Source organism: Hipposideros armiger, unplaced genomic scaffold (genome assembly GCF_001890085.2).
Source record: "Hipposideros armiger isolate ML-2016 unplaced genomic scaffold, ASM189008v1 scaffold_911, whole genome shotgun sequence".
NCBI classification, from domain to species: Eukaryota; Metazoa; Chordata; class Mammalia; order Chiroptera; family Hipposideridae; genus Hipposideros; species Hipposideros armiger.
This window is the reverse complement of record NW_017732261.1, coordinates 606,234-632,579: the sequence shown is the minus strand read 5'-3', so window position 1 is coordinate 632,579 and position 26,346 is coordinate 606,234. Positions and strand designations below refer to the sequence as shown.

Sequence of the window (26,346 nt, the reverse complement as noted above, 5' to 3'; positions counted from 1 at the left end):
ATTATTCTCTCTAGTTTTGAATCTCCTAATGATCTGCAACAATTTAATATATTTTGTTGTCTCTTTTATTATTGCATTTATTATACAAAATATGATGCAACTGAAATCTTGAAGAAAAACAATGCATTAAAATATTAAACCATGATGAAAAGGATTGACTATACTCTCTAATATTATGAGTAAAATATGGAAGGGATACAAATTTTTATATACCTAAATGTTTCTAGCTATGGAAAGGCAATTAACAAAGACATTTGCAGTGAGTTACCATGGGCCTTATATGTGTGCTCCTATTTAAAATTATTATTAAAATTATTGAAAGAAGTACAATTTTACTGGCTCATAAATTACAAAACAACTAGTATAGATTCAATGCATCCGGAGATTTGGTGCAGTATTCTAGCTGCCTGAAGATGAGACAGGTTTCTAGATCATCAGAAACCAAAGACACAATTTTCCACCTAAAAAAGGGATGGAGGCTGCTCCGGCAGACTGGATTAGATATGTCTGTCACCTATTTTGTGACTGTGGATTGTAACAGAATCAATCAACTTTTCTATGATTTATTTCCCCATTTTTGAGGTGAGCCAAGCAGAAACTATTTTTGAAAAAGAAACATGGCAACATAGTCTCATAGTGCTTTTCTACTGTCTATTCCTCTAATTCCCCACCATCCAATAAACTAACATAAAATAAATTTGCAATTGCCCATGAGCATATCTTAAGGCATATGGATAAATCTTTCTCTTCTTCCAATTCCTTACAGACTACTTTGCTTGGTTATTTTACTACTTATTTGGCAAAGACAATGTGTGAAATCAATTTTTTGTTGATGATTTTAGCTCCCTGGACAATTCAGAAAATGAAACGCAATATCAAAGGGAGATTATCCATGGCTTTATTTCTTATGGGCTATAACTAACTTGTGGTCTATAATTATAACTAATACAATAATTCAATTGTCTGATTGCAAAAGAAAGAGAGAAAGGAAGAAAGAAAAGAAAGAAAGAAGAAAATCCTCAAACTCTAAGATGTAGTTAGTCAGCACTTCATATGAAAACAAGGAGTTTACTATGTGTACACCTACTGTTACGGACTGTTTGTGGCCCCTCCAAAAGTTATATGTTAAAATCCTAGCGCCCAGTGTGATGGTATTTGGAGGTGAGTCCCTGGGAAGTAGTTAAGTCATGAGGGTGGAGATCTTATAAATGGGATAAGTACCGGTATAAGCAGAAACACTAGAGAGATGATTTCTCTCTCAACCATGTACAAATACAAGGAGAAGGTGGCCACTTGCATACCAGGAATAGTGCCTCACCAAACACCTGATCTGCCAGCTCCTTGATCTTAGACTTCTCAGCATCAGGAACTGTGATAAATAACTATTTGTTATTTAAGCCACCCAGTCTAATGGTTTTCTTTGAATTGGCTCAGTAAGGGCAGAGCAGGTTGACTAAGAGTGTAACCACATTTATGCAAAATATAGCCACTGAAAAAAGGAAATAGGGTATGTTACCAAAAGAAAATAGTGTGAGATAAAGCACAGAGATGGGTACAAAAGATAAAGAACAGACAAACAAACAAAAATCAAATGCCTACTTCAGCATCTTGCGGAGTACACACGGGTAACAGAAAACTGAGGTAAAGAGAAGGAGAAATAAATGAGGTCAATAGAATGTTAAAGTAGCCAGAGTTGGCTGAAACACAGGAGGCATAAATGACATCAAAATGAGCCAGGCTTTAGCTTGCTGATCATCTCCACCTTCCTTTTTCTACGGTCCCTACCATCTCAATGAGTGAACTGCTCTCCCCAGTTTACATTAAGTTTATAAGATGCATGTTGATTCCAGAAGCAGTTGAAAGGGAAAGTTTGACTCAATGTTCATGCCCATGAATTAGGAATGGGATTTCTCTTGCCAGCTACTAGCAATCAGACCCTTGACACAAACATTACAGAGCCGGAACTACTTCTCCCTCAACCTTAGGAAGAGTGTCTATCTTTGGCTACAAGGCTAAGACTAAAAATTTTCCTTAAGGAATATGCCAGAAGGATTCTGTCCATCTGAGCCAAGCAGCATCTTCTTCCTTTGTTTTCTCAGTCTGGGTATTGAAGCCATGGAGGGGACAAAGCAGTTCTACTGGAGACATTTCTGAAAACTATGGAAACCCTAGAGATGTACACCATTTTCAAGTGGTAACATTTAGAATTTTCGTCCCAAATAATCCATGGCATTGCTCCCTGTGCCACATGTCCCATCTTTGCTCTGAACCCAATGCCAAATAATGTGTATGAGCTTCACTTTCCTGATTTGCAATATAAAGTGTTTGAATTGTGTTCTCTCCTAAGGGTTCTTCTTAAATTACCTTTGGATGTCAGATTGAAAAGCTTGTTTGGAGTCATGTTGAGAAAAGACTTGACTGCTTTTTTCTGAGAATTTTGGTCTTCAGACTGTCGATATTCTTTAGAAGCAGAATTATAGGGTTCAAATCCTTCCTAGATTTCTCTGACAAATATGTAATTTGAGATGGTATTACATCTTTTAATTTGTGGCTTCATTTTGTAAAATAAAGGATGTAATTTTTCACAGTTAAATGAAATATCTCAATAATTATTAAAATATAATAGTAAGTGAAAGCCACTGAATTTTTTTGAAAAGAAGAGAAAAGCTAAGAGACAGCAAACCTGAGAGTGCTATACTTGACATAAGTGTTAATGTAGGTATCTTATAAGCTACCAGATCCAGGTATCAGTAACAAATGCCAAAACAGAAACTACAGGCAAACAATAACAATAAAACCAAAAATTATAACTATGGCAAATAAAGTAGCAGATTATTTATTTACTTTAATAACAGATAACACTTATTGAAACTAAGTAGTTTTTTATTTGTTTGTGTGTCTGTTTGTTTGTTTTTAGCTTGCTTTAGAATGTTAATTACATACCTGAAATTAGGTAGTCTTGAGACCTGGACTCTATTTTTCAGCTCAGCCATTGCCCACTGTCTGTTGCTTAATTTTTCCCTGAAGGAAATCTATAATTAAGGAAAACATTCCTTTAAATGTGTGTATACATATTATATATACATATATATGTAAAACATTTCTATACACCTATGTATCAATTGGGATCATATACAGTTGCAAATGGCAGAAAAATCATAATAGTTTTAGAACATGGGTACACACTTTTTTTCATATAACAAGAAATCCTAAGGTAAGTAGTTGCTGATATTATTTTGACTGCTCACTGAAGCCATCGAGAACCCAAGTTGTTTCAGAATTCAACTCCAATACCCTTAGTATGTTGGATTTTTCCCTTGATCGAGTAATCTCATGGTCAGAATACGGCTGCTACAACTCAGATACCAAGTCTAGTTCAGTGAATAAAGAAGTCACCTCCTTCGCTGTTAGGTGTTGATGGCCAGAACATAGCTACTAGAAGCTGTCAGGGCAGCTAGGAAAGTGGAGAACTAGATTGTATGACTGTTTCAGACCACCATGATCTATCTGTGTCTTGGAGCTGAGCATGCTTGGACATGAAACTAAATCAGGGTTCTTAATTTCAAAAGAATAGAGGAAAGAATATTGGGTAGGCAACTAGCCGAACTGGCCATAATCCAGATAGTGGTAAATAAAATTGCCTTACTTGAAGGACATTATAATAAATTGTGAAGGATGATAAATTATTTGTGAAATATGAGGTGGGAAAGTCCTTCCAAAAAAATACATCATTTGTGATGATTCATTTTAATTAATAAAAAAAATTATATCAGTTTTCAGAAGCTTCAGCAGATCTTTCTATGGAAAAAAGAGATATTGATATAGTAATATCAATAGATTAGATCAAAAGATATGTGAAAGTCATTGAATGAATTGACTGGCTTTTTTATTGTTTTCTTGTGTAGATAAACTTTTGAGAGTTTACATTTGTAGTGGCAGAGATGGTTTAAACTGATAATATATTTTCAGGAACAAGAATTATCCTTATATGTGAGCTTATCCATGTTACATTAGGTGAGTGATTCTAGCTTACTTTAGTGGACAGGATACATCTGTTGTTCTATAGTTAGCATATTCCTGGGCTGCCAGAAAGCATCTCACCACTTGGCATGTTCCACATATTAGACAGAAGGAAAAAAGAAAAGATGGAGTGCAGTTGTTGAAGGACCTGTAAACTTAGAACTCGGCAGAAACAACAGCTGAGAACGGTCAGGCATGATGCTCGCTCCATAGCTGCAATGAATTAGCAAGGACAGGCACATTCTGCTGACTGAAAAAGACCAAGGGAGAAAAACAGAATTTCAGGGTTTCTAATTATTAACTACTTCAGTGTAATGTCAGCAAGCTCAACATACTGAAATGCAGGGTATTTGGGGATTTGGAGGTATATATAATGAGTAATTGTTGCTATGTGTGATGATAGTTTCAAGTGACTTTCATTTCTGCTCTGCTTCTTTGAGAAAATGGTTTTGAGTTTGGAAAATGATATGTGCAAGCACTCTGGTTGTAATATTTATGTGCACCCAATAAGCAATTTGTTTTCCTTTGATGACATTTGTTTTCCACTATTATGTTATGTTTGGGGGAAATAGATTGAGACTGTTTATTGAAATATATGAGAAACATTGTTTGGAGAGTAAGAATTTGGGTAGTCAGTGCAGTTAAAAATACTATGTCTTACGGCATCTTACTGAGGCTGTGCCAGCAGATTAGGAGACAACTGAAACAATGAATTTGGGAACTTCAGAAATATTGCAATATTCCAGGGTTGCCAAAAAATGTATATACATGGCTTATACTCATCATTTGTTATCAATATATAGTATTACAATTTTAGTACAATTTTAAAATGTGTATACATTTTTTTGGCACCCTCGGTATAGTTTGCAAATATATTAACTACTATTGGAGTAAAAAGTGTTTGTGTCACATATATGCACACCCACATAATGCTATTTTATGGGGTCATGATGGTGCAAATAGATTGATGAATTGCAATTTTGGGATTCAAAAGGACTTGAAGAGAATATGATTTTTGTGACTATTATAGATTTTCTATTTCTTCTATCACTAATTCTTTGTCTTGGCTCAACTATCCTAATGGTGCTTGAAAAGATAAGATTTTTGGGAATTTTTACTTATATTTTTCTAAGTATTTTGATATATAATTTATTCTTTCAAGTATAAGAATAAGAGGAGCCTTGGGCAGGCCTAGGGGCGCTTTGGTTAAGAGCTGGCTTGGGACACCAGAGGGCCCCAGTTCAGATCCCACATATGAGGGCCAGTGACACTGCCCTCTACAGCTAAGATGCTGAACAACAGCTCAACCTGGAGCTGGGCTGCTGTGAGTCCCCTGCGACCAGGTAGGCTGCAGCCCCTGTGGCAGTGGGTTGCCATGGGCTACCGTATATAGCCAGCAGCCAGCGTGAGCGGCCAGCAGCTGCAGTGAGCCGCTGTCCAGAAGCCGGCGACTGATCTGCCTCCCCCGGGAAGAGGGCAGTGATGGTGCCAACTTGGGCCAGTGAAGCAACGTCCTCCACAACCAGACTGAAGAACAAAACGACAGCAACTTGTCTGTCTCCCTTCCCCCAATTCCCCAGTGCTGTTCCCATCCCCCCAATTCCCCAATAAAAACCTTTAAAAAAAAAAGAATAAGAGGAGCCTTAGATAAATCTTCATAATTTAATAGAATTATCTTTAAATATGAAATTAACCTTTGATAAATTCACAGTATTGGTTTTCTTACCTCTAGCCCAGCTTGTTTTTTATTATATTGTAATGGCACATAGACTCAAAATTATTTCTATAATAATAATAATAATAATAAATATTTATTATAGTAATAAAAATACTTAAATTATTTAAAATCTTGTATCCAGTTAAAAACATCTCCACATATTTTATAAGACAGAAATTACTTTGATTTTATAAAGGGAGTAAAGTATTAATATTTGTGTAGTTTTTTCTTTAATATTTCATATCACTCTACTTATCTACATCCATAGTTAGTTTAAATAACAAAAATGTTTTCAAACATTGAAGACATACTAAGTGAAATAAGCCTGTCACAAAAGGGCAAATATTATATTACATTACTTATAAGAGATACCTGGAGTAGTCAAATTCATAGAGACAGAAAGTAGAATGTTGCTTGCCAGAGGTTGGGGGAAAGAGAGAATGAGAAGTGGAGCGGGGGGGAGGGAAAGGACGTTTTAGCCATTCAATGAGAGACATTTCAGCATCAGTTCAGGAGTAATATGTATCTTTTACCTTCATTCTAAATGAAAAATAAATTAACAAATGCATGTAAAACACTGAACACAGACCGGGTGGACAATTATTATCTCAGTAAATGTTATCTTTTGTTATTAAGGCAATAAATGTTCGGAAGGTCAAAAGAGCAACGTGAAATAATGCATCGTTTAAATGGGTTCATGATTATATGTATGACAGAAGAAAATTACACCCTTAAAGTATTCTCCAGTATTCTTTACTAAGAAACTCTATTATTCTAGGCGGGATTGTTGATAAGGATCTTCGTCACTACCTCAACTTACGATTTCAGAAGGGTTCTGTGGACCACGAACTTCAGCAAATCATTCGTGACAACCTCTACCTCCGCACAGTGCCATGTGAGTACAACAGACTGCTATTTTCTTCCTATGTTAACAGATTAATGTTCAGCAATATATCCATTGTTGAAAAGAAACATTAAATCACACTGGTTTTTTTTTTATGGTGGACTGTTAGAACAGAAAACTGGTTTGAGATATGGAAGTTTGAAATGCAAAAGCATATGGCTGCAGTTGTGGGGCTTATGATGAAGTTGTAGCCAGAAAAGACTTGTGATTTTCAAGCCGTAAAACCCAACTTACTTTTCCAGTAAAGACTGAAAAATATGCATTATGCTCCAGGATGTTGGTTATTCAGAATGAATCATGATTGGTGTAGACCTCCACACCAGGAAACAGGAGAATGCAAATTCAATTTCTTAGCTGAAACAGCTATTCTCTGGTTTGCAGCAGGGAAGCCTCACAAGTGAAAAGAAAATTATGCATTGGCAAGTCAAGCTAAATGTTCTGTAACTCTTAGAAAGTGATGATGTTGAGTGTTGGGTATGAATTTTTTATGCGCAACCTATAGAAATCCACAAATAATCTCTGATTATGAGCAGGTGCTACTTCAAAAGAGAGGAATTGGTAAAATGACAAAATTCACAAATGTACTTCTTAGTACCTGCTTCAGCTCATTTGAGAATCTTCTATAACTTCATGACAATTCAAGGACTTTCCAAATCAGGTCCTAGATCTTAGATAGATGTGAAAATCTGTGTCCTTCATGGTATTATAGATTAAATGACCTCCAGAAACTTTCCAATCTCTGCAATCTCTGATCCGTGGGTATCCTGTGTATGCCTTTCATTTCAGTTCCATTCTAAAATTTAATAAATGCAAAGCTATGGACTCTGGGAAGTTAATATTAAACAAAGAAGAACTTGGCTAGGATAAGTGAAACAAACAAATACACACACACACACACACACACACACACACACACACACACACACATTCTGGGATTGAGCTACCAGAACTATGTAAAAGCTATAGATGATGGATGGTTATACTGAAATACTGAAAACACACAGAAGTGAGATGAATAATTCAGCACCCAACCCTTTTCACCTACACACGTCTTAGGACAGGCAGACTCTTGCCATTGTTAGCAATGAATGTTCATTAAAACAGAAATGCCAGGACACCATTAGCAAATATTCCTACATGAGAATGCTTGCTGATTGACATCTTGTTAGTTCAAATGCTATCTCTGTTAGTGTGAGCTGGTTAGGTGAATAGACTTTTGGAGTCTTGTTTTAAAACTAGAAGTTGAGAAAAGTGCATTCTTAAACTTGTAAGTTTGACATTAGAGTGATGGGCAGAGGAAGATGGATTAAAGTGACTGAACTATTTATAAGGTAACGGGTGGACTCATTTTCAAACCTGTGATGTTGTCAGTGCAGCCGTGTAAATTTATCTTTTGTGACATGAAGGAAAGGAGATTTGAAATACCAAATAAAGAATCCAGGCACTTTATTACATTTAAAAGCTGAGAGAAATAGATAAGAGACTGACATTCAGGAATACTTGTAGCCCTTCCTAAGGCGATGACATAAATAAGAAGTCTTAATTAAATAGGAAGATAATAGGAGTAAATTTTACATTAGTTAATTAACTTCTTAAATAAATCATGTTTTCTTTAGAGTACAAAAGAAATACTATGAAGGAAAAATAAATATGAGGATAAAATAAGTAGGCTTATATGAATAACCATAAAGAGTTTCCTGATGTAATTTCAGTACAAGGTCATAAATTCAATTAGAAATCCTTGAATACCTCCTATAAAGAAGACGATTAGAAACTCAATGAATCTGAATATTATAATCAAACAATTATCTTTAATGTGTAGCCACCACTCCTAATAGATAATTCCAATAGCTCCATTCACTAACAATGTTCTTAACGTGACATAAAAGTGAAGGAAAACATCTAAGATAGAGGTGATTCTGATTTATATTATCTATAATCACTTTGTTACTGATGAATTAGACTGGGTCAATCCACTATCTTCACTCAATATATCTTTTAATGAAATATTCAGACATTTTCAGACAGTATGCAGCAAAAATGTGTCAGTAGTGTTAAAAATCCTGCCATTGTTTAGAAACCTATGGGTGTATTCAGCATATCTACTGGCCTTGAGTAGAGAGTGACATTTCTTACATATTCCTTTTTGTCAAAAGATACTCATTGATTTACAGGCACCCAGCACCATAAAAGGAAAATGTATTACTGAAAATTATATCACTGCTCTGATACACACATACATTAATATACACGCCTCTTGTTTAATCTATTAATGGCACCATGAATATCTCCTGGGTAACTCCATGGAAACAAAATTGTAGTCAACTTGTAACTATGTGAGGTTGGTTTAACTTTTTTTTACAAGGCAAAAAGCTAGTAATTCTGCTCATGTCCACCAACAACTACAGCTAGGGAGAAAGGAGAGAAGTCTTGAAGCTGGATTTCCTTGGTGCCTAGTGAGTAAGAAAGAGTTCTGGGATGAGGACTCCAGAGGCCCCGTTACACACACACACACACACACACACACACACACACACACACACTGAGGCTGTCATGATATCATCATTTTTTCAAACTGAATCATGGGGAAAAGATTCTTAGGAACTGACTCTTGATACAGTCTATAGATTAGCCAGCCACATGGTTCCTATCCATCAAAGACCTAAATTTGTACCTAACTATGTGCCTCTAGTTGCTAACTATATAATTTATGAGAGTAATAAAGGTCTTAAGATGATCCTGGTGTTCTAAAGTGAAAGTTACATTTTTAAAAATGAATATTGTAAATGAATCTTTCTAGTATTAGACTTCAGGCTATATAGAATTTTTATGTAGTGGAATTTCACAGAAAATGAGTAAATAATGATGAGCCTTAACTGTTGTAATCTGGAATGTGATTAAAGGCTAACCAATAAAATATATATAGATAAAGGACTCAGAGTTTAGAACATCCATCAAATGGATTTCAATTACCTTGATAGCACACAAAAGGCAATTTCAGAAGCACTAAGTTAGCAGCACCTATTGAGAGTTTCCATGAGATTGTTTCATCATAGCATGTTAAGTGTACAAAGTTAGGGCAGAATGAGTTGTCCTTTGTATAATATAGATTCAAAAGTATATGAGGAAAATTAGTGGAATTAATAAAGAAGACTATTGGATTGATTTTCAAATGTATGAAGAGTAAAAATGGAGTTTATTTTGGTTTTAATATTCTACTGAGCATAATGATTGCATATAGTTGTCTTGAGTCTAATCAACCATGATTAAATTGACTATGCTTCTTTAAATATGAGAAAATAATCACCTCCATTTATTGATGAAGTTGTGGTCCTTTCTCTCCTTAATATTTTTAGTGATACAAATTAATTTTTGAGGCAGGTATGAGGACAGGTATACATTTTAGATACTTTGTTTTCCCATTATACCAGATGACTTGAGGAAGACTTCAATGATCAATTTTCAAAGTATCAGAATGAAATGAAAGGTAGTTAAAATTAACTTCTCTCCCAAGACCATACTTTGTCTTTCAGTGAGATGGTTTTATTGGGAAATATTTTTTAATTTATTTAAAGCCAAAAGAAATATCAGTGTATAGCAAGTAAAAGACAAATATCAATAAAACTAAAGTTCTAAAATTATTCCATAGAAAGCAAATAAAATGAAAAACATAGATTTAAGATATGAAAGAAATTACTTTTATGGAAAAGCTGATTGAGGTGTAACTCACAATGGTGCTTCTACATATTTAAGCACTTTAAATTAGTATATGCCATGTTAAAAAAGAAGCATTGTCAATAATAAAATTGTGAGTTTCTAATATAATTTTAAATTTTCTGTTATGCTAAATAATTTTTTTCATGGAGAAGCAAACAGAAGTAGGGCCATTAAAAGTTATGGAAACTGTCTCATTTTAAGAAAAGCAGTTACCAACACACCAAAACGTACAGCTATGCAAGGGGTCAATGTTCCTTTTCCCTAATTATATAATCCTGTATAGGGCTATGGTCAGGAATGACTATTGGTGACAAGCTGGTGATCACATATCTACTAAAAAGGTATTAAATTAAAATTAGGACAGAATTTTCTAGTATACTGCATGGGGGAAAATAATTTTAATTTGTAAGCAAAAATCAATAGCTTTAAAGCTTGTAAAACTATGTAATATTCAATAAGGCAATATGTTTTGGGAGCATGAATGAATCTTTCGCATTATTCATAATTTTCATCACGAATGTACATTTCAAAGCATGTGGTAAAAAGGGGGAGTAACATCAACCTGTGTGTTATATTACTGAAAAAAGTTATCTTTCTCCCATGAAATGAAATTCTCTGAGTTGAAGGCGATCAAGAACATGATTAAATACTCAAAATATCTTTAAGAAATACAGGCCTACATGCTGGGATGGTAACTTGAATTATATATAGATAGACATGCAGGCATAGGACTAGAGATATCAGAACCAACTGAATGTTAAACCAATATATTAAAACAGCTGTATTTTGATATCTATCTTAATTTTATTGCTTCAAATAAGAATCATCCATTCAGAAGCTCTTTTGTGAAGTTGCTATTAGAGTGTGAATCATATTTTTCACAATTATTTCAGAATCAAGATGCCAGATTTTTGTTCTTTAAAAATGAATTTGAGTTTTAAAAATAACCTGATGATATTTGGTACTAAGTCTTGACAAAAGGGTTATTAGAGAATGAATATGTTATTAGCATCATGGGAAAATGAGAAGGAAATCTATAAACAAATGAAACTAAATTTCTTGAGAGATTTATAAACGCCCCTGGAAAGCTAAGTCAAAAGAAAAATTTCTAAAGCTTCTGAGCAGTTGCAAATACTCACAAAGATTCTACTCATTTACTCATCCTTATGTCTGCCTGGTATATTTACTAAAAATGTGTTGTTACTTTAGAGAAAGCTATATTAGGTTTACCCTCTCCTCCTTATCTCTGAGAATAGTAAGATCTAGTTTCATGTCATATATGTGAAAGTACAGTAGATTTTTTGGTTTTTGTTTTTTTCTTTGAACAAAATGAATGCATCTTTCCTGGTCAGTTAGTAACATTCATTGGTTTAGTTGACAGACTACTCTACAGAAGAAAAATGGCCTCAAAATGTTGCCTAAAATGGAAAGTCAAGGTACATTAGAAGCGATTGTATTGATTTATCCATTTGACACCACTTGGCACTTGTTTTAGAATAAAGGAACATATCTGGCACAAAAGAAAAGGAATAAACACCAAGAGTGAACAACCTTACTGATCTTCCAAACCACATAAAATTCCATTTACCCTGACTTGATCAGCTTTTTTGGTGGCTATGGCACAATTTTTCTTCTTGGTTTTTCAATTTCAGTGTGTATTTCTCTCCTCGTCATGAGGGGAAGACTTTCCATAGGAAAACTGGATCTGTGGACCATGGATGGAGTAGGCAAATGGCATGTACCACTTACGTACCAGTTGTTCCAGCAACTGGCCCAAAGAAGAATTGGAGATGAGTGCCTGAATCCATTTTCCACCCTCAGAAAAGCCAGTAATCACGTTCAATGGAAAATAGCTCACCTTCCAGGGGTTCCAGAATATGCTCCCTGCAGACTTAAAAAGTGTGGCTCAGTTGTATCCAAAAAGGTCAACGCATTTCATTGTACGTCATGGAACTTTTTGAACAGAAGGAATTAGGACCCTGTTGGGTCTAGACTTACCCAAATTTCCAAAGTCTGCTGACTAATATGGAGGCTGTTAGAAAGATGTAGGCAAGTGGCACTAGGCACTAGTGTGATCAAGGGATTTTAAGGCTGCAGATTTGTGGTAGAAGCTCTTAATTTCTAATACAAATGCATGTGGACAAAAGAACAACAAAAATGGAACACTAGTTGTGGTTACTGATATACTAATGTCTAGTGTACTGGTCAGGGTTATTTGCACATTGAAGTTTACTTAGCATTGCTAGGGCCTAGTGAGTAACAATAACCCTTGGCTTTACCTATTTGGCAACATGGGGCTATGGACAGAATGCTCCTGTAAGAACTGAGAGCCCCTGGTTGTGGACTAGGCTGTGCCACTAACTAGCCACAGGACCTTGTCAAAGGCCTTACATTTGGAACTAAAGGGAGGAGGGAAGGGAATAAAATGAACTCTTACAGTTCTTTCCACCCTAAATGAAGCCTTGTATTTTTCTGATTCTGCTGGCTTGTTTTCTTTATTATATCATTATTCAAATCAGATCATCAAATTGGCTTAAATTATTCTGAGTATGGAGTACCCTTGATATTGAGCAGGTGTAAACAGCTTATGGAAACTGAAGATATATCAAATAGAGCAGACACTTCAGGGAAAAATAAAGAGCTGGATTTAAATTAAGTGCAGTTCTGGATAAAACCAGCCAAGCGTGTACTTTCAGATTTTTCTATGAATGTCAAGTTAAAGATGCCATCATAACTCTGATGTTCCTTGAAATCTGCCTTCACTATTCATGAAACTCTGAAATATGGTCCAGTCTTAGTAAGTGGATGGGAAAATAAACATAATGAGAAATACAAAGCTTTTAAAAGTGCTCTCCTCCCTTGGAATGCATAATGAGTTGAGATGTGACATAAAGACTTCTGAAGCATGAGATGTATTGTCATGAAAATGTGATCGTAATCTTTATGATAAGATATTTAACGTGAAATATAGTGTCTTCTAATATTGAACTTTAATAAATGCCATTCATGCAGGTGAATGGCCCTGGGTGAATGCCCAAATAGATTTAACTAAGGGAAGATTAAATCAGGGTTCAATCAGGAGAGTCAAGAGACAGTTTAGGAGAATCAGTGGGTTTCTCATGCAGGGTAATTAAAAGGCAAGACTAACATAAGATTGACAGTCAATTCAATTAGAAGATACACATAGATCCTGCCTTCTTAGGCAAGTCAGAAATTGAGAATTGGATCAATTACCAATTAGTTTCCCAGTTTCTATTCCAAGATCTGTTACCTTTCCTACTTACAGGCTAGCTTGCAGAAATGTTGCTTTTTATGCATACATAATTAGTAAGTACCTGGGAAAGCTCTGTTGGATGGAGTTTCACCTGCTGCTCAACACAACCCTCTTGTATGCATAAATGATAATTTCTTAACTTATCCCCCAAAGAAAAGACTGAATTAGGGAGCTAATTCTAAGCTGTGTGTATCTGTCCTCTCTCATTTTTTGGCAGGAATTCTGATTCCTTTTTTCTTCTTTTAAACTGTTTGACACCAACACAAAACTGTGAAAATCAGCACTGGACATGCTTATTTGTAGGAAATTGAGACTTTGTGTGCTGAATCCAATTCCTCTTAGCATTTCTAATGGGGGAATGGCGATGAGTCCTCAGCCAGGGCCAGTTCTAGGTATGGAACTCCATAAACATCAACCAGAACAATTCTTTAAACAGCAGCAAATACCACTTATGGAGCACTTCCTATGTGTGAGAAATGTTTTTCATACATTATCTCATTGACTCCTCACAGCATCCCTCTCAGGTAAGGTTTATTCCCACCTTTCATTACAAATGGAGGAGCTGAGACTCAGAGGTTAGGGAAAGGACCTGACCCCACGCAGCAAGTCAGTGGAGGAACAGGGATTCCACCCCAGTGGATATGGTTCCCAGCCCACCCTCTACCTGAGAGGAACTCTGGTGAAAGCTCTGGGGAGTTGTGAGCACAAGAAGGCTGCTTCCAGAGAGGTTCAGAGATGCTCCTGGGGAAAAAAAAGATGAAAAGCAAAGAATTCTGCAAGCTCACAAGCTATCTAGTGAGCATGAATGGGGTTTCTACTGATGACAGACTCTCTGATGAGCATGGATTGGATTTCCATCAATAGAAAAGACTTTTTTTTTTTTTTACCAAGCCTATATGGATGGAAATTCCCACAATTACAAAACTGTATGGATAATGACCAGGAAAGTTTTCAAGTGAAGGACTATTGGTTGGCTAGCTTTGAGTCAATTCTTTTCATCTTGACTTGAGTGAGCCTCTTGATTGACCATTAATCAATCAAGTACCAAATTGTCTTTTTGGGAGCAGATAATTGCCAGAAATGTTGACTATAAAATATCTAAGGGGAGGAAAAGAAAATTTTAATTGATAAATACATTATTTCAATAATTAAAATGATTACCTTGTTATAAAAGAGAGATAAATATGCAAAGGGGTCTGCATTATCTAAATGCTTTCTTTCATTTCCGATATTTGATGTAAAAACTTACTTAATCTCAGCTCTAGTAGACCTTCTACCTGCATTTCATACTCTGAATCCTAATCTAAATTTAAAATTCTAACAATATAAAACTCTATAAACCCGTATTTATAAAAGTTCCCGGTTTCTCACCTTAGCATTTTATAAAAGCATTTATTTTGCACACCTATGTGAGGGCGATGGGGTAAAGTGAGGAAAAGAAAATGAATTAACATTTACCGAACACCTACATGCAAGGGCTATAATTATGTCATGGCATTTTGCAATTCTCTGAGAAATGTGTTGTGGTTCCCACATTTAGACCAGGAAACTTTAAAGAGGTTAAGAACCCTTCCCCAGACCACAGCTCCTAGAAATTAAAGTGTCTAGGTCTGTCTGATGCCAAGACCCATTTTTCAGATGTATCATGTTACCTCCTTAGTTACGATAGCTCTGAGGTCCCAACAGTTCTATACAATTTTGTGGAGGCTCCAGAACATAGAAGACTGCTTGGATGTGTATCTACATTTTTTTAATCTAATGTTTCCATACGAGCAGAAAAAAATCATCCAAATGGATAGTGAATTATAGAAGACCTCTAAATCACACACTTACTCCCACAGCTGTTGGGCGGGAGCCCCACTGCGTCATTCTTCCAAGGCTCCAAAAAGTCCAAGTCAGTAAGTAATTGATATTGTGCAGCAGTGTCATGCCCTCCTCCTGTTCTTATCTGGAGGTAACCGGGGCTATTTATTTCAGGATTCATAATATTTTAGTGGGAAAATGGCCCTTGTACTGCTGAGAGAAGCCCCACTTTCCCCTCTCAGCATAGCTGGCGCTCCACTGACTCAGCTGTTGTCTGTGGCCCAGTATGGTGACAGCTCCTCAGATCTCAAATCCTCTGACGAGCTCTCTGAGCATAGCTCCATGGAGACACAATTGGTGTAACTTGTTTGATCCCTTCACCAGGAACACGTGGAACTGAGATATCCGCATGTGCCCTCCCAGCTCACATATCCTCCCTGGATTCTAGATCAATAACCCTGGCTCAAGGGATCTAGGTAATATGCACTTTAATATTTGGTGTCCATTGAACAACTTAAACCACTGAGAATCCAATGAGTAGGCAGCCAAGCTGAACTTCTGCCAAGCTTTCCTACTCTTTTTATTGCTTTCAAAGTCAAAGAAATCTTTGGTTTTCTATTGCATAAAGCAAAATAGTATATAATGTGTTATTTAGCCCAGGAAATAAAACTATGCAAGGTATTTTAAGCAAGAAGAGATTTAGGGAATTAGTTGCTTAGAAAATTGCTGGACAAGTTTAGAGAAAAGGGCTACAGAATAGATCCTCCAGAATAATACTCAAGCAATAGAGAACTGCCCTACCAGGGTAACTCCAGCCTGCAGCCATGATTCACAAGCCACATGGAGAAATCGTCACTGTGGCTGCAAGCACCACAACTGTCTCTTGACACTTAAAAATCTGGAGAATGGACACTAGAATTGTCTTGCAGAAAACACCACATCTTCAAGAAATAAAATATCACCTTTAAGCACCTTCCTTTTCCATGATAAACCAAGAAGCATATAGTATTGGTGTATTAAATGTATTACTTTTTAAAGACTGATTTAAGTTATAAATTCCTTTATTGATAAATCTATAGTCAAATACTAACAATATAAATAATTGTTATCAAATATTAGTGAAAAGATTTAAGTGCATTTTTTTAAGTAATGTTTTTACTTTTCTATTTATACTCAAGTTCCTAATGATTGAGTTACAGTATGTTTACTGTATATAACAGATACCAGGGGCATGTGTTTGTTCTTTAGAAAACCTGGACACTTATGCATTATCAGTGTATTCTGGAATTGTTCTACTTATAGAATGGGACATTTTAAATGTGTGTAAGAGTCTTTGTTCATTTTTTGTTGACAACTTTGTTATTAAAAAGTATAAATGTGACACTAACAAAATTTAGTTCATAATTATATTTCTCACATGAAAAAGCAATTGAAAAAAATTGCTTTCAGAACATAATTTAAACTTGGAGCAAGAAAGGGAATCTTAATTAAAAGTGAGGAGTTGAATATATTATTTGAAGCACTACAGAAAATTAATTATAGTTTGAAAGAAGTAAGATGCTTTGAGTACTAAGTGGCACAGCATCTCAACATCTGTGATCAGAGGTCAACATTGGCAGCTTTTTGTAGGTCCCAACATTGTTTCTTTACCTCCAAGTTCATTAAGGGGACATGCCAAGAGTCTTTGGGGAGGAGGAAATACATAAAAAATGCACGTACAAGGAAAACACGACTAAGTGCAATTTGGAAAACTTCTAATTAAGCCAGAACAGGGACCTAACATTACTTTTGGAAAAAAATCATCCAGTTCCCTGATATAAATATAAAAATTTAATTTCTGTTATCCTATAGGTTGAATGTTATTAATATTTTCCTTCTGAAGATGATTATATTCATAAAAAGTTATATTTAAAATTTATCGGTTATGAAAAGTGTGGTTGTTCATTCAAACTATCATCAATGTACCTAATAGTAACCTGCTAAATTCAAAGAGATTAAAAAATATATAAACTTTTATATATTAAAATTTATTTTAATTTAGGCCAACTAACATTCAGAGCTACTGTGTGCATATAACCAGCTAGGTGCTGGAAATATGGAATGATTAAAGCCCAGGTCATGTTCTTCAAGGACTTTCCTTACCACAAATTCAAAGCTAGGTAAACAAATATACTTTTTTTATTTACAAATGAGTAAACAGAATATATACAAGTAACTACAGTAAAATAACTACTGTATTTCACAGTTAAGGCTTATAGCCAGCCTCAAGATTTTTGGGATATGATTAATTACTAGAAAACTGAGTTAGTTCATCTTTGCTTAAAAATAATCAATAGATTGAAGATATAGGCCAAGAAGGATTGACCTTAATTGAGCAATATGAATCTAATTTGGGGAACTCTGCTCACCCTGCTCCTATATATTTATTCTTCAGATTTTTCATGAGTTGGGAGAATAAGAAGAAAAGAATGTCATAATAAGAAGGAAAGAAAGAGAACCAACTATCACAGCAATCCCTGAAGGACTAAAGGTCTTCTGGGGTTGCCCTGTGATGGTAAATTTAGTCACATTTACTAGCTAGAGGCACACTTTTTTATTCTAGAATAAATTTGGATCCTAGAGTCTCTCAACGAAGTGATTAGACTGGGAAAAATGGATTCATGGCTTCCTCAGTGGAAATCTGGTAGTAAATAGAGCCTAAGGTAGTTAAAACTTATTAGATGGTCCATCTTTGCTTGTGTTCCCAGGAAGCCTAGAGTTATATCAAGTGCATGATCTATAAGTCTGTGGATGGTCTCTTCATTGTTAAGAAGGGGGGAAATGAGGCTCACCAAGTTAAGTGAGTAGCCCAAGATCATTTAGTTTGTAATTGGCAGAGCTGATTATAAGAGATGAAACTTAGATAGTTTTTTCTCTTGATAATAATGTATATATAGATAGGTAATAATATATATTTACTTAACACAGATACATATGGATTTACTTAACATTTTTTACATATGGATTTACACATATACAAACATATTTATTTATATCTATATAAAACATGTTATAGATATGTGTATGTATGTATCTATATGTGTATGTATATGACATAAGGTCTCTCCTGTAAGTAAGATAATAGGACATGCATAATACCTGTGCAAGTGGGTATTATATACATGTTACAAATGGAAAACTGAAGCTCACTTCAAGGTCACATATAGGTGATAAATAATAAAATAGGTTTTTAACCCAGTTTACATCTGTCTTCAAATATATATATATATATATATATATATACATATATATATATGTATGTAAATTGATATGAGATAAAGTTATATATATAAAGTAAAAACTATATATGAGGTCTGACAAGTTCCCTAACTTGTTGCAACGATGTTGCTAACCTTTCTTGATATCAGAGGGATTAGTCATTGTGAATTTGTACCAACTGGACACACAGTTAACCAAGTTTACTATGTGGAAGTGCTGAAAAGGCTGCATGAAAAAGTTAAGAAGACCTGAACTTTTCACCAATTCATGGTTCTTGCATCATGACAATGCACAAGCTCACACGGCACTGTCTGTGAGGGAGTTTGCAGCCAGTAAACAAATTACTGTATTGGAACATCCTCCCACTCACCTGATCTGGCCCTCAATGACTTCTTTCTTTACCCGAAGACAAAGGAAATAGTGAAAGGAAGACATTTTGATGACATTCAGGACCTCAAGGGTAATACAATGACAGCTCTGATGGCCATCCAGAAAAAGAGTTTCAAAATTGCTCTGAAGGGTGGAATAGACACTGGCATCAGTGTATAGCTTCCCAAGGGGAGTACTTCGAAGGTAACCATAGTGATATTCAGCAATGAGGTATGTAGCACTTTTTCTACAATAGGATGAGTTCGCAAGCTTAATTGTCACAGCTGTATATAATAATATATATTACATATATATATATATATATATATATATATATTTCTATCACTATCTATTGTATCTATCACAGAATAAATGTTTAAAGGCCTTACTATTTTTCTTCAAAATAGTAAGCACTGAGAAAGTCATATTACTATGAGCCATACGGCCAGACAAGAAAACCTTCAGGGAAAAGGCAAGTCTTTTATGTCAGCTTTGGAAACCAAGTGAGGTTGAACAGGTGGCAGGAGCCAGAAGGACATTCCAGTTGAGAAGACCTTTTTGAGCTAATCCCAGTGCTGGTGATGGGCATGAGAAGAATAGAGGTTATGTGTTTCAAGCATTGGGTGGGAAGTCAAGAGAAGCAGAGAGGGTGAAGATTTACAGTGCTATGAAGCTGACTAGAAGAGTCAGCGCTTTATTTTTTTTACTGGTTGTAGCATATTAAAGCCCATCCTAGACTGAGAATGACTATATAATATAGCACAAAAAGCTACTTGGAATCAAATTCCAGCAGTACCATTTTCTAACTAGGTGTCCTTAGTAAACTAGCTAATTTCCTTGTGACTCAGTTTCATCATTTGCTAAATGGGGATAAAATACTCCTTACCTCATAGACATATTGTAAAAATTAGATGAATTAAGATGGTCTGCATGGTGCCTTACGGAAGTTAAATATTCAATACATTTGGCTGTGATTACAAAAATCCTTATGAGGGGTGGTGAGGGAACAGACTTGGATTTTAGGAATATGAATCTAACAGTTGTTGCCAGTATTTGTGAATACAGTGAGCTGTCAAGTACTTGGGAAGGGGAAATAGCACTGCCTGTTGCTAGTTAAACTTGGTATCTGCACTTAGTGGGCGAAAACATGATTGGCAGAATCACTTTTAGGATTCAGAATAACACCTAGGCAATTAAAACTACACTCTAAGAAGATGGAGCATAATAAGATCTCTAGAGCGTGGTTTCTTAACCCTGGCACTATTGATAGTTTGGGTGGATAATTCTTTGTGGCGGGGCCTTCACTGTGCATTGTAGGTTGTTCAGCAACATCCCTGGCTCCTACCCACTAGGTGCCAGTTCACTCCCTGAATTGTCACAGCCAAAAATGTCTCCAGACATTGCCAAATGTCCCTTAGAAGGCAAAAATTGTCCAGTTGAGAACTATCACAGTAGAAAAAGAATATGTCAATCAATATATGTCAAAGAGGCACTGAAAAAGGAGGGTCAACTATCAATAGTGAAGGGTTGGTAGTGCAATGCCAAGTGCCATGAAGAGAAAAATCATTACCACTGACTTTCATCTTCCTAGTCATAATGACAAGGATGCCCTAACAGAGAGAATAATGACAGTAAGCTAAATGACAGCCACTAGAGTCATATAAGCAGTACACCAACCTAACTGTGAAATGTGTCTTGGGTATCTGATGCCATTAAACTCAATTTGTGTAGCTTCTCTAGTTCTGACTATATGTCATCATAAATTCATCTGTATATGATATTTTCCCATGGAGTTTTGCCTACCTGGTTATATAGAGTTACATATTGAATAGGGAGACATGATATCCTAGATCATGTGAGAATAATCTTTCATTGCAAATTGCTGATTGGATTTCCCATGTGCATTTTGGTTATCATGTGTGTTATCTGTGCTTAATCCCCCTTGGTACTGACCAAAGCTATTCTCCAGTCTTTCAAATTAGAGACTAGATTTTAGAACTTGGTGAGTTATTTGAGATGCTGGCTGCTAGGATTCAACTCAGTTTGGCCATCTTTAACTTAAGTGTTCAGTAAAAATTTAATGGCTGGCTGGCTGGCTGGATGGATGGATGGATGGATGGATGGAGATATGTGGCATGTCCAGATGCATCTCAACTTTGAAAGCATGTAAAAATGTCTATATATACTGTACAGATATAGATAGATGATAAATAGAAAATAGATTAGATAGATAGATAGATAGATAACAGAAGGTAGAGTGCAAAGTGGAGCAAGAAAGTCAAGAGCAGGTAAAATATTCTTTGGTTGCTATTTGGATCAATGCAATCTGGAGTGAGTGAGGATAGAGTGTGTACACTGGAAATAGTAGTATTCGACAAGGCATCATGTGAAGCCCCAGCCAATTACTCAAGATTACCATGTCCCCTCACCCCATCCCATGTATATTTGAAGGCAGAAGGAAAGGATTCAAGGTATAGATAAAACATCTCCTAGAATGAGATATGTTTGGTATCTAGGACACAGGTGGAAGAGCTCCTGTCCTAAGAATACACTGAAGGAGGAAAAGATGTATTCAGAACCAATCACATGTTAAGATTTTCATTCTAAATTTGGGATACTGAGATCAGTATCAAATTCATAGCCTGTAATATCTTTGAAAGCATTGCTTCTAAGGTTTTCTTTTCTTCTTAGCCCATTGCACTATCATGGCTTCCATCAAACCTGCAAAATAAAATGTTTCATGAACTTCATTCAACAGCATCCAAGTAAATCAGAATACTTCCCTTGAGAATCTTGCACTTTCCCTGCTAATGTATGAGACATCGCAGAGAATTACAATCCAAAATATTTCTGTAATAAAAATATGACAGGTGGTTAAGCCTTCACTAGCATAATGAAATTCATCTTAACAGCGAATTCTTTGAGATAAAGGTAGTTTTTATTTACAGGAGACTTGAAAATAGCAGCAAAAATGTGTAATTCGCCAATGAAATATCATGTCCTAGACTCTTTTTTCCATGGGAACAGTTTCCATTCAGATGTTTGTGCATACTTATACTGGGCATAGTTGCAAATGAAACTACAAAAAGCACCTATGCACATATATATCGTTACAGATTTATAGAACTATTCTTTTTCTGTTCTTTATTTTTAACCTTGAAAGTAGATTGCTTATGCACCTTGATCCAGATCAATTACTCTGTCATAATCTATCTACCTAGGCCTTTTATCTTATTTTTCCTCCTAGCTCTAATTCACCCTTCTCCATATTTTGGCTGTAACTGTTATGTCTGGAGGCTGACTCAAGAGCCACCCTGAGTGAAAATCCTGTGATGTCACTTGAATGGTGATTGCACAGTGGTCATTTCATCTATAGCCATGGAGCAGAAGAGATTCCATAGCCAATAACATATACTTTCAGCAACTGCCATGTGAAATAGCAACAAGCTGTAAAATTTTGTCCAAATCTATTGATCCTCCTCTTTCAGCTGTTGTAGAAAGCCACATTTCCAGAAGATCAATTAAACAATAAAGAAATGCAAACTAATACAGAACTTTAATTAATGGGTTTAATTACAAGATTAAGAGAGGGGGTAAACATGTTTCCAGATATTTTCTACTTTTATTCAGAATGAACTTTCCTAGGCTTTTGTAGATCTAGCAGATACATTGCTGGTTTTCTGCTAATGTTTAAAATTTAGCACACGTGAAAAAAAAACTACTTGGACTTAATTAAACAAGCTTTCTGTTTGGGTTGGATTTAATTTCTTGAAAATTATCAAATTTTGTCTGTGGCAGAGCTCAGGTAGAGAACACTACAAGGTCTTCCTCTATGTTTAGAGCTCAGGTAGTGAACACTACAAGGTCTTCCTCTATGTTTTGAGCCTTCTTTGTAGTTGGGTTGGGACCATTTGACTAGTTCTGTGACTGAGGAAGCTGTGAGCTGGTGCCCTGCCACCATCTCTCTTGCCCTTAATGGGGAAACTTAATGTCCATACATTGCAGTTGGCATACCCATCCCAAGAATGGAGACTGTTTGGATCTAAACAAGCCCCAGTAAAACTTGCAGTGCTGAGCATTCCATCAATATTTGGAAGTTCGCCATTTGTTATATCAAAGCAGAGAATAGAATTATGACTAACACAAACCAAAGTGTCCTTCATATGAAAGTGAATCCTAGGACAAAATATGTTAACTCTTTGCTCAGTTCTTGAAAATGAGTGAGATATACAACTATAAACTTTTTTTTTTCCTTTGCCATGTGTATATATAACAAAGTAAAAGAAAAGTGCCTATATAAAGCGTATGTTATTGCATTGTTCATCAGTGTTCCAACTTGGCATGTTGGTCATTTATTTTATTTAAAATAATGAAGAAATGAAACCATCTTTAATAAAATTCATATTGCTATTCTATTTTCTACAGTAGAAGAGATTTTCAGACATGATTAATGGGTAAAAAGAGGAGAAAATAAAGATTCTATAGTGTTCTTTGAAATTTTTATCTAGTTTGCACCTTGAACTTGATCATTTTAATCACTTAGATAAATCTGTGACTTGGAATGTTGGATTATTATGGATGAAACAAAAGTGCCACGTTGTCCTTTGTTCTGTAGTTAATGATAAACCTTGAAATAAGATAATCATTTTTCAATTGGGCTCCATGCAGAGACTCGAAAGCATAGTTATCAACATGTACAGAACATAATCAGCATTAAGTTGTGATATTTTGGCTGCATTAAGCTTAAATTGATGTAATAGTCGTTATAAGTGGATGCTCTTCTCTAAAATCAGTTATTGCCTGAAAGGTTTTAGCAATTAAAGTTGTATTCATTAGTGCACCTATATCTATACTTTTTTCCAACTCATTAATATCATTTTCACCTTCCATTGTCTAAAGTCATGAAGCCGGTAAAGTTATAAAATAACATTTCAGCTCCTTGCCTTGTTAGAAGAAGCCCCACATTATTCATTCCCCACAAAAATTGTGCTCACCTTCCTTATGAAAATCAGTGCCCTCAAAGGTTTCACTTTGAGAGAGGTCTTTCAGTTTCATAGTAAATGCCCCAAACCTCAGGGCTGTCGCTTTATTTCTTACTCCATCACACCCTTGTCCATAATCCACGGCCTGGAAAGATGAGCTATAGACTGCCTCTCCCTTCCCTGACTCCTAGCTACTCACAGGTGGGCATGTTCTTGATTATCTTTGTATCACAGAAGTAGAAAACGGCATAGTGAAGTATTAACTATGAGGTGAGCAAGAAACAAAATTAAAGGAAATAAAAACAGTACAAATCCTACCATGGTATGCAATTGCCAGTTTTATGGTAGCAGATGGACAGTATGGAGACTTGTATGCACCTGGACTTTAGTGCTGATTTTGTGGCTTTTGCTAAATCACTTTAAAACTCTGGTGGGCTTAGTATTTTTATCTCTACAAGGGCATTACACAGCTATCGTTTTCTTCAGCTCTAGGGTACTAGACTGAAAAGGGCAACAGATAGAGCAAACAGAATGATGGGTTTTATGGAGAAGGAATGTACCAGTTTCCCATGGATGATCTTCATATAGACCAAATCTGACTTCTGAGGGTGGTGGTGTTGTTTCATTGTTCATGTGTTTATTTAAAGAGAAATTGATTTTTAAATAGATAATGATAGATAGGTGTAGTAAGAGATAGGTAGGAAAATGAAAACTACATAATCTTTCTACTTCATTTTTCTCATATCCAGAATAAGAATCATAATTTTATTTACTGTCTTCATGGTAATGTTAGAATTAATTAATATTCATGCAAAAATAATTTGAAAACAAAAAGTGTCATTTAAGTGCTAGGGTTGCTTTAGCTTTGATTTCTTAAAATGCCTAACTCTTCATTAGTCTTTGTAAATGTCCTCTGATGTGTGTCACAGAATTTATAAACACCGTGCAATAACTGATGGTTTGTGACAAAATGCAATCTGGATAAAATGCTACTGCCATTACTAAAGACTGATTGAGTTGCATGGAAAACCATACCTGCAGCCTTCTATGGGGATATCTTCACCTAGGTATGCAATTGAATTAACCAAGATGACCATGCTATGCAGAATGATTAACTTTTCTACAAATCACAATTAAATTATAAGTAAATACATGCCCAGCACACTGTCATAGCCTTTCCTAATTATTTTGCCATGGCTTAGCAGATGGATATTTTATTTGGGGCACCAGGACTAGGTACAACTTTCTATAGGGTATCCTCATGCTGCAGGCAGAACCCACCCCAGTGTACATCAGATGGGGAATAAAAAGCTTACACTTAGTTTAAACAAAATTAAGTGACTTACTAGTGAGCCATAGTAAAAGCAGCAGCAATAATAATAATAATAATAATAATAATAATAATAATAATAATAAAGAAATAATGCTTACCAAGTGGAAAGGGACAATCTTACTGCCTGAGTTAGGCAGATAACCTTCCTCAAATGATGTATCTCCCACAGTTGACTTTGTACTTGATTGCCCATTAGCTCTCTTTTCTGTTGTTCATAGGACATCAAAAAAACAATTCAAACACTGGAATTTGGTACTACAAATATTTTCTTTTAAGGATTATCTGTAGATAAAAAATAATTTTCTCAAAGTGAGAATTCTACTAAGCAGTATAACTGAATCTACTGAATTAAAAACATTTGATACCTCTAGTAGCTAAACAGATTAATAAACAGGGAAGTATACTGAAATAGTAGTAAAACCAAGAGCACAGTATTGTAATTTCCAAAGTAATTGGGAATAATGATTGAGGTAATTGCTACCTTAAAATTCATTTCTGAGTGTAGTGACTTTTATGTTTCTAAAGAATAAATATTTGCAAGAGTAGAAATATATCGTTTAGAAAATTATATGAAAAAAGCAATAACTATGTCTCTATAATAAAAAAGATTTCAGAATTTTGAAAATTTAGTAGTGTGTATTTGCTATCTGAAATTTGAAAGGTACATTATTTTACTGCAGAGAAATAATCATTTTATGAGTCAATCCTAAATGATAGAGCTATTTTATACTTCTAATATTTATAGGAACATGTTTATTTATATTTTTATATATGTAAGAGCTCATAAAATCTAAATGATCTAATAAATATATTCATTTGCTCCTTGGAAAACATATAAAACTTATATAAAAATATAGCATTAAAGAAAAAGTTGCTTTGGGCCGGCCGAGTGGCGCGATGGTTAAGAACTGGCTTGGGACGCCAGAGGACCCCGGTTCGGATCCCACATATGAGGGCCAGTGACACTGC

General features: G+C 35.3%; 1 protein-coding gene across 1 annotated transcript in view; it reads left to right on the top strand.

The window, feature by feature from the left end:
* Positions 1-26,346, top strand: part of LOC109375201 (membrane-associated guanylate kinase, WW and PDZ domain-containing protein 2-like) — a gene marked incomplete at its 3' end in the record, with an annotated part of 606,766 nt that overhangs the window by 49,690 nt on the left and 530,730 nt on the right. Inside the window, exon 2 of the mRNA XM_019630437.1 lies at positions 6,516-6,632. Coding sequence (XP_019485982.1) covers positions 6,516-6,632 — 117 coding nt within the window. The remainder of the gene's footprint in view (positions 1-6,515; positions 6,633-26,346) is intronic.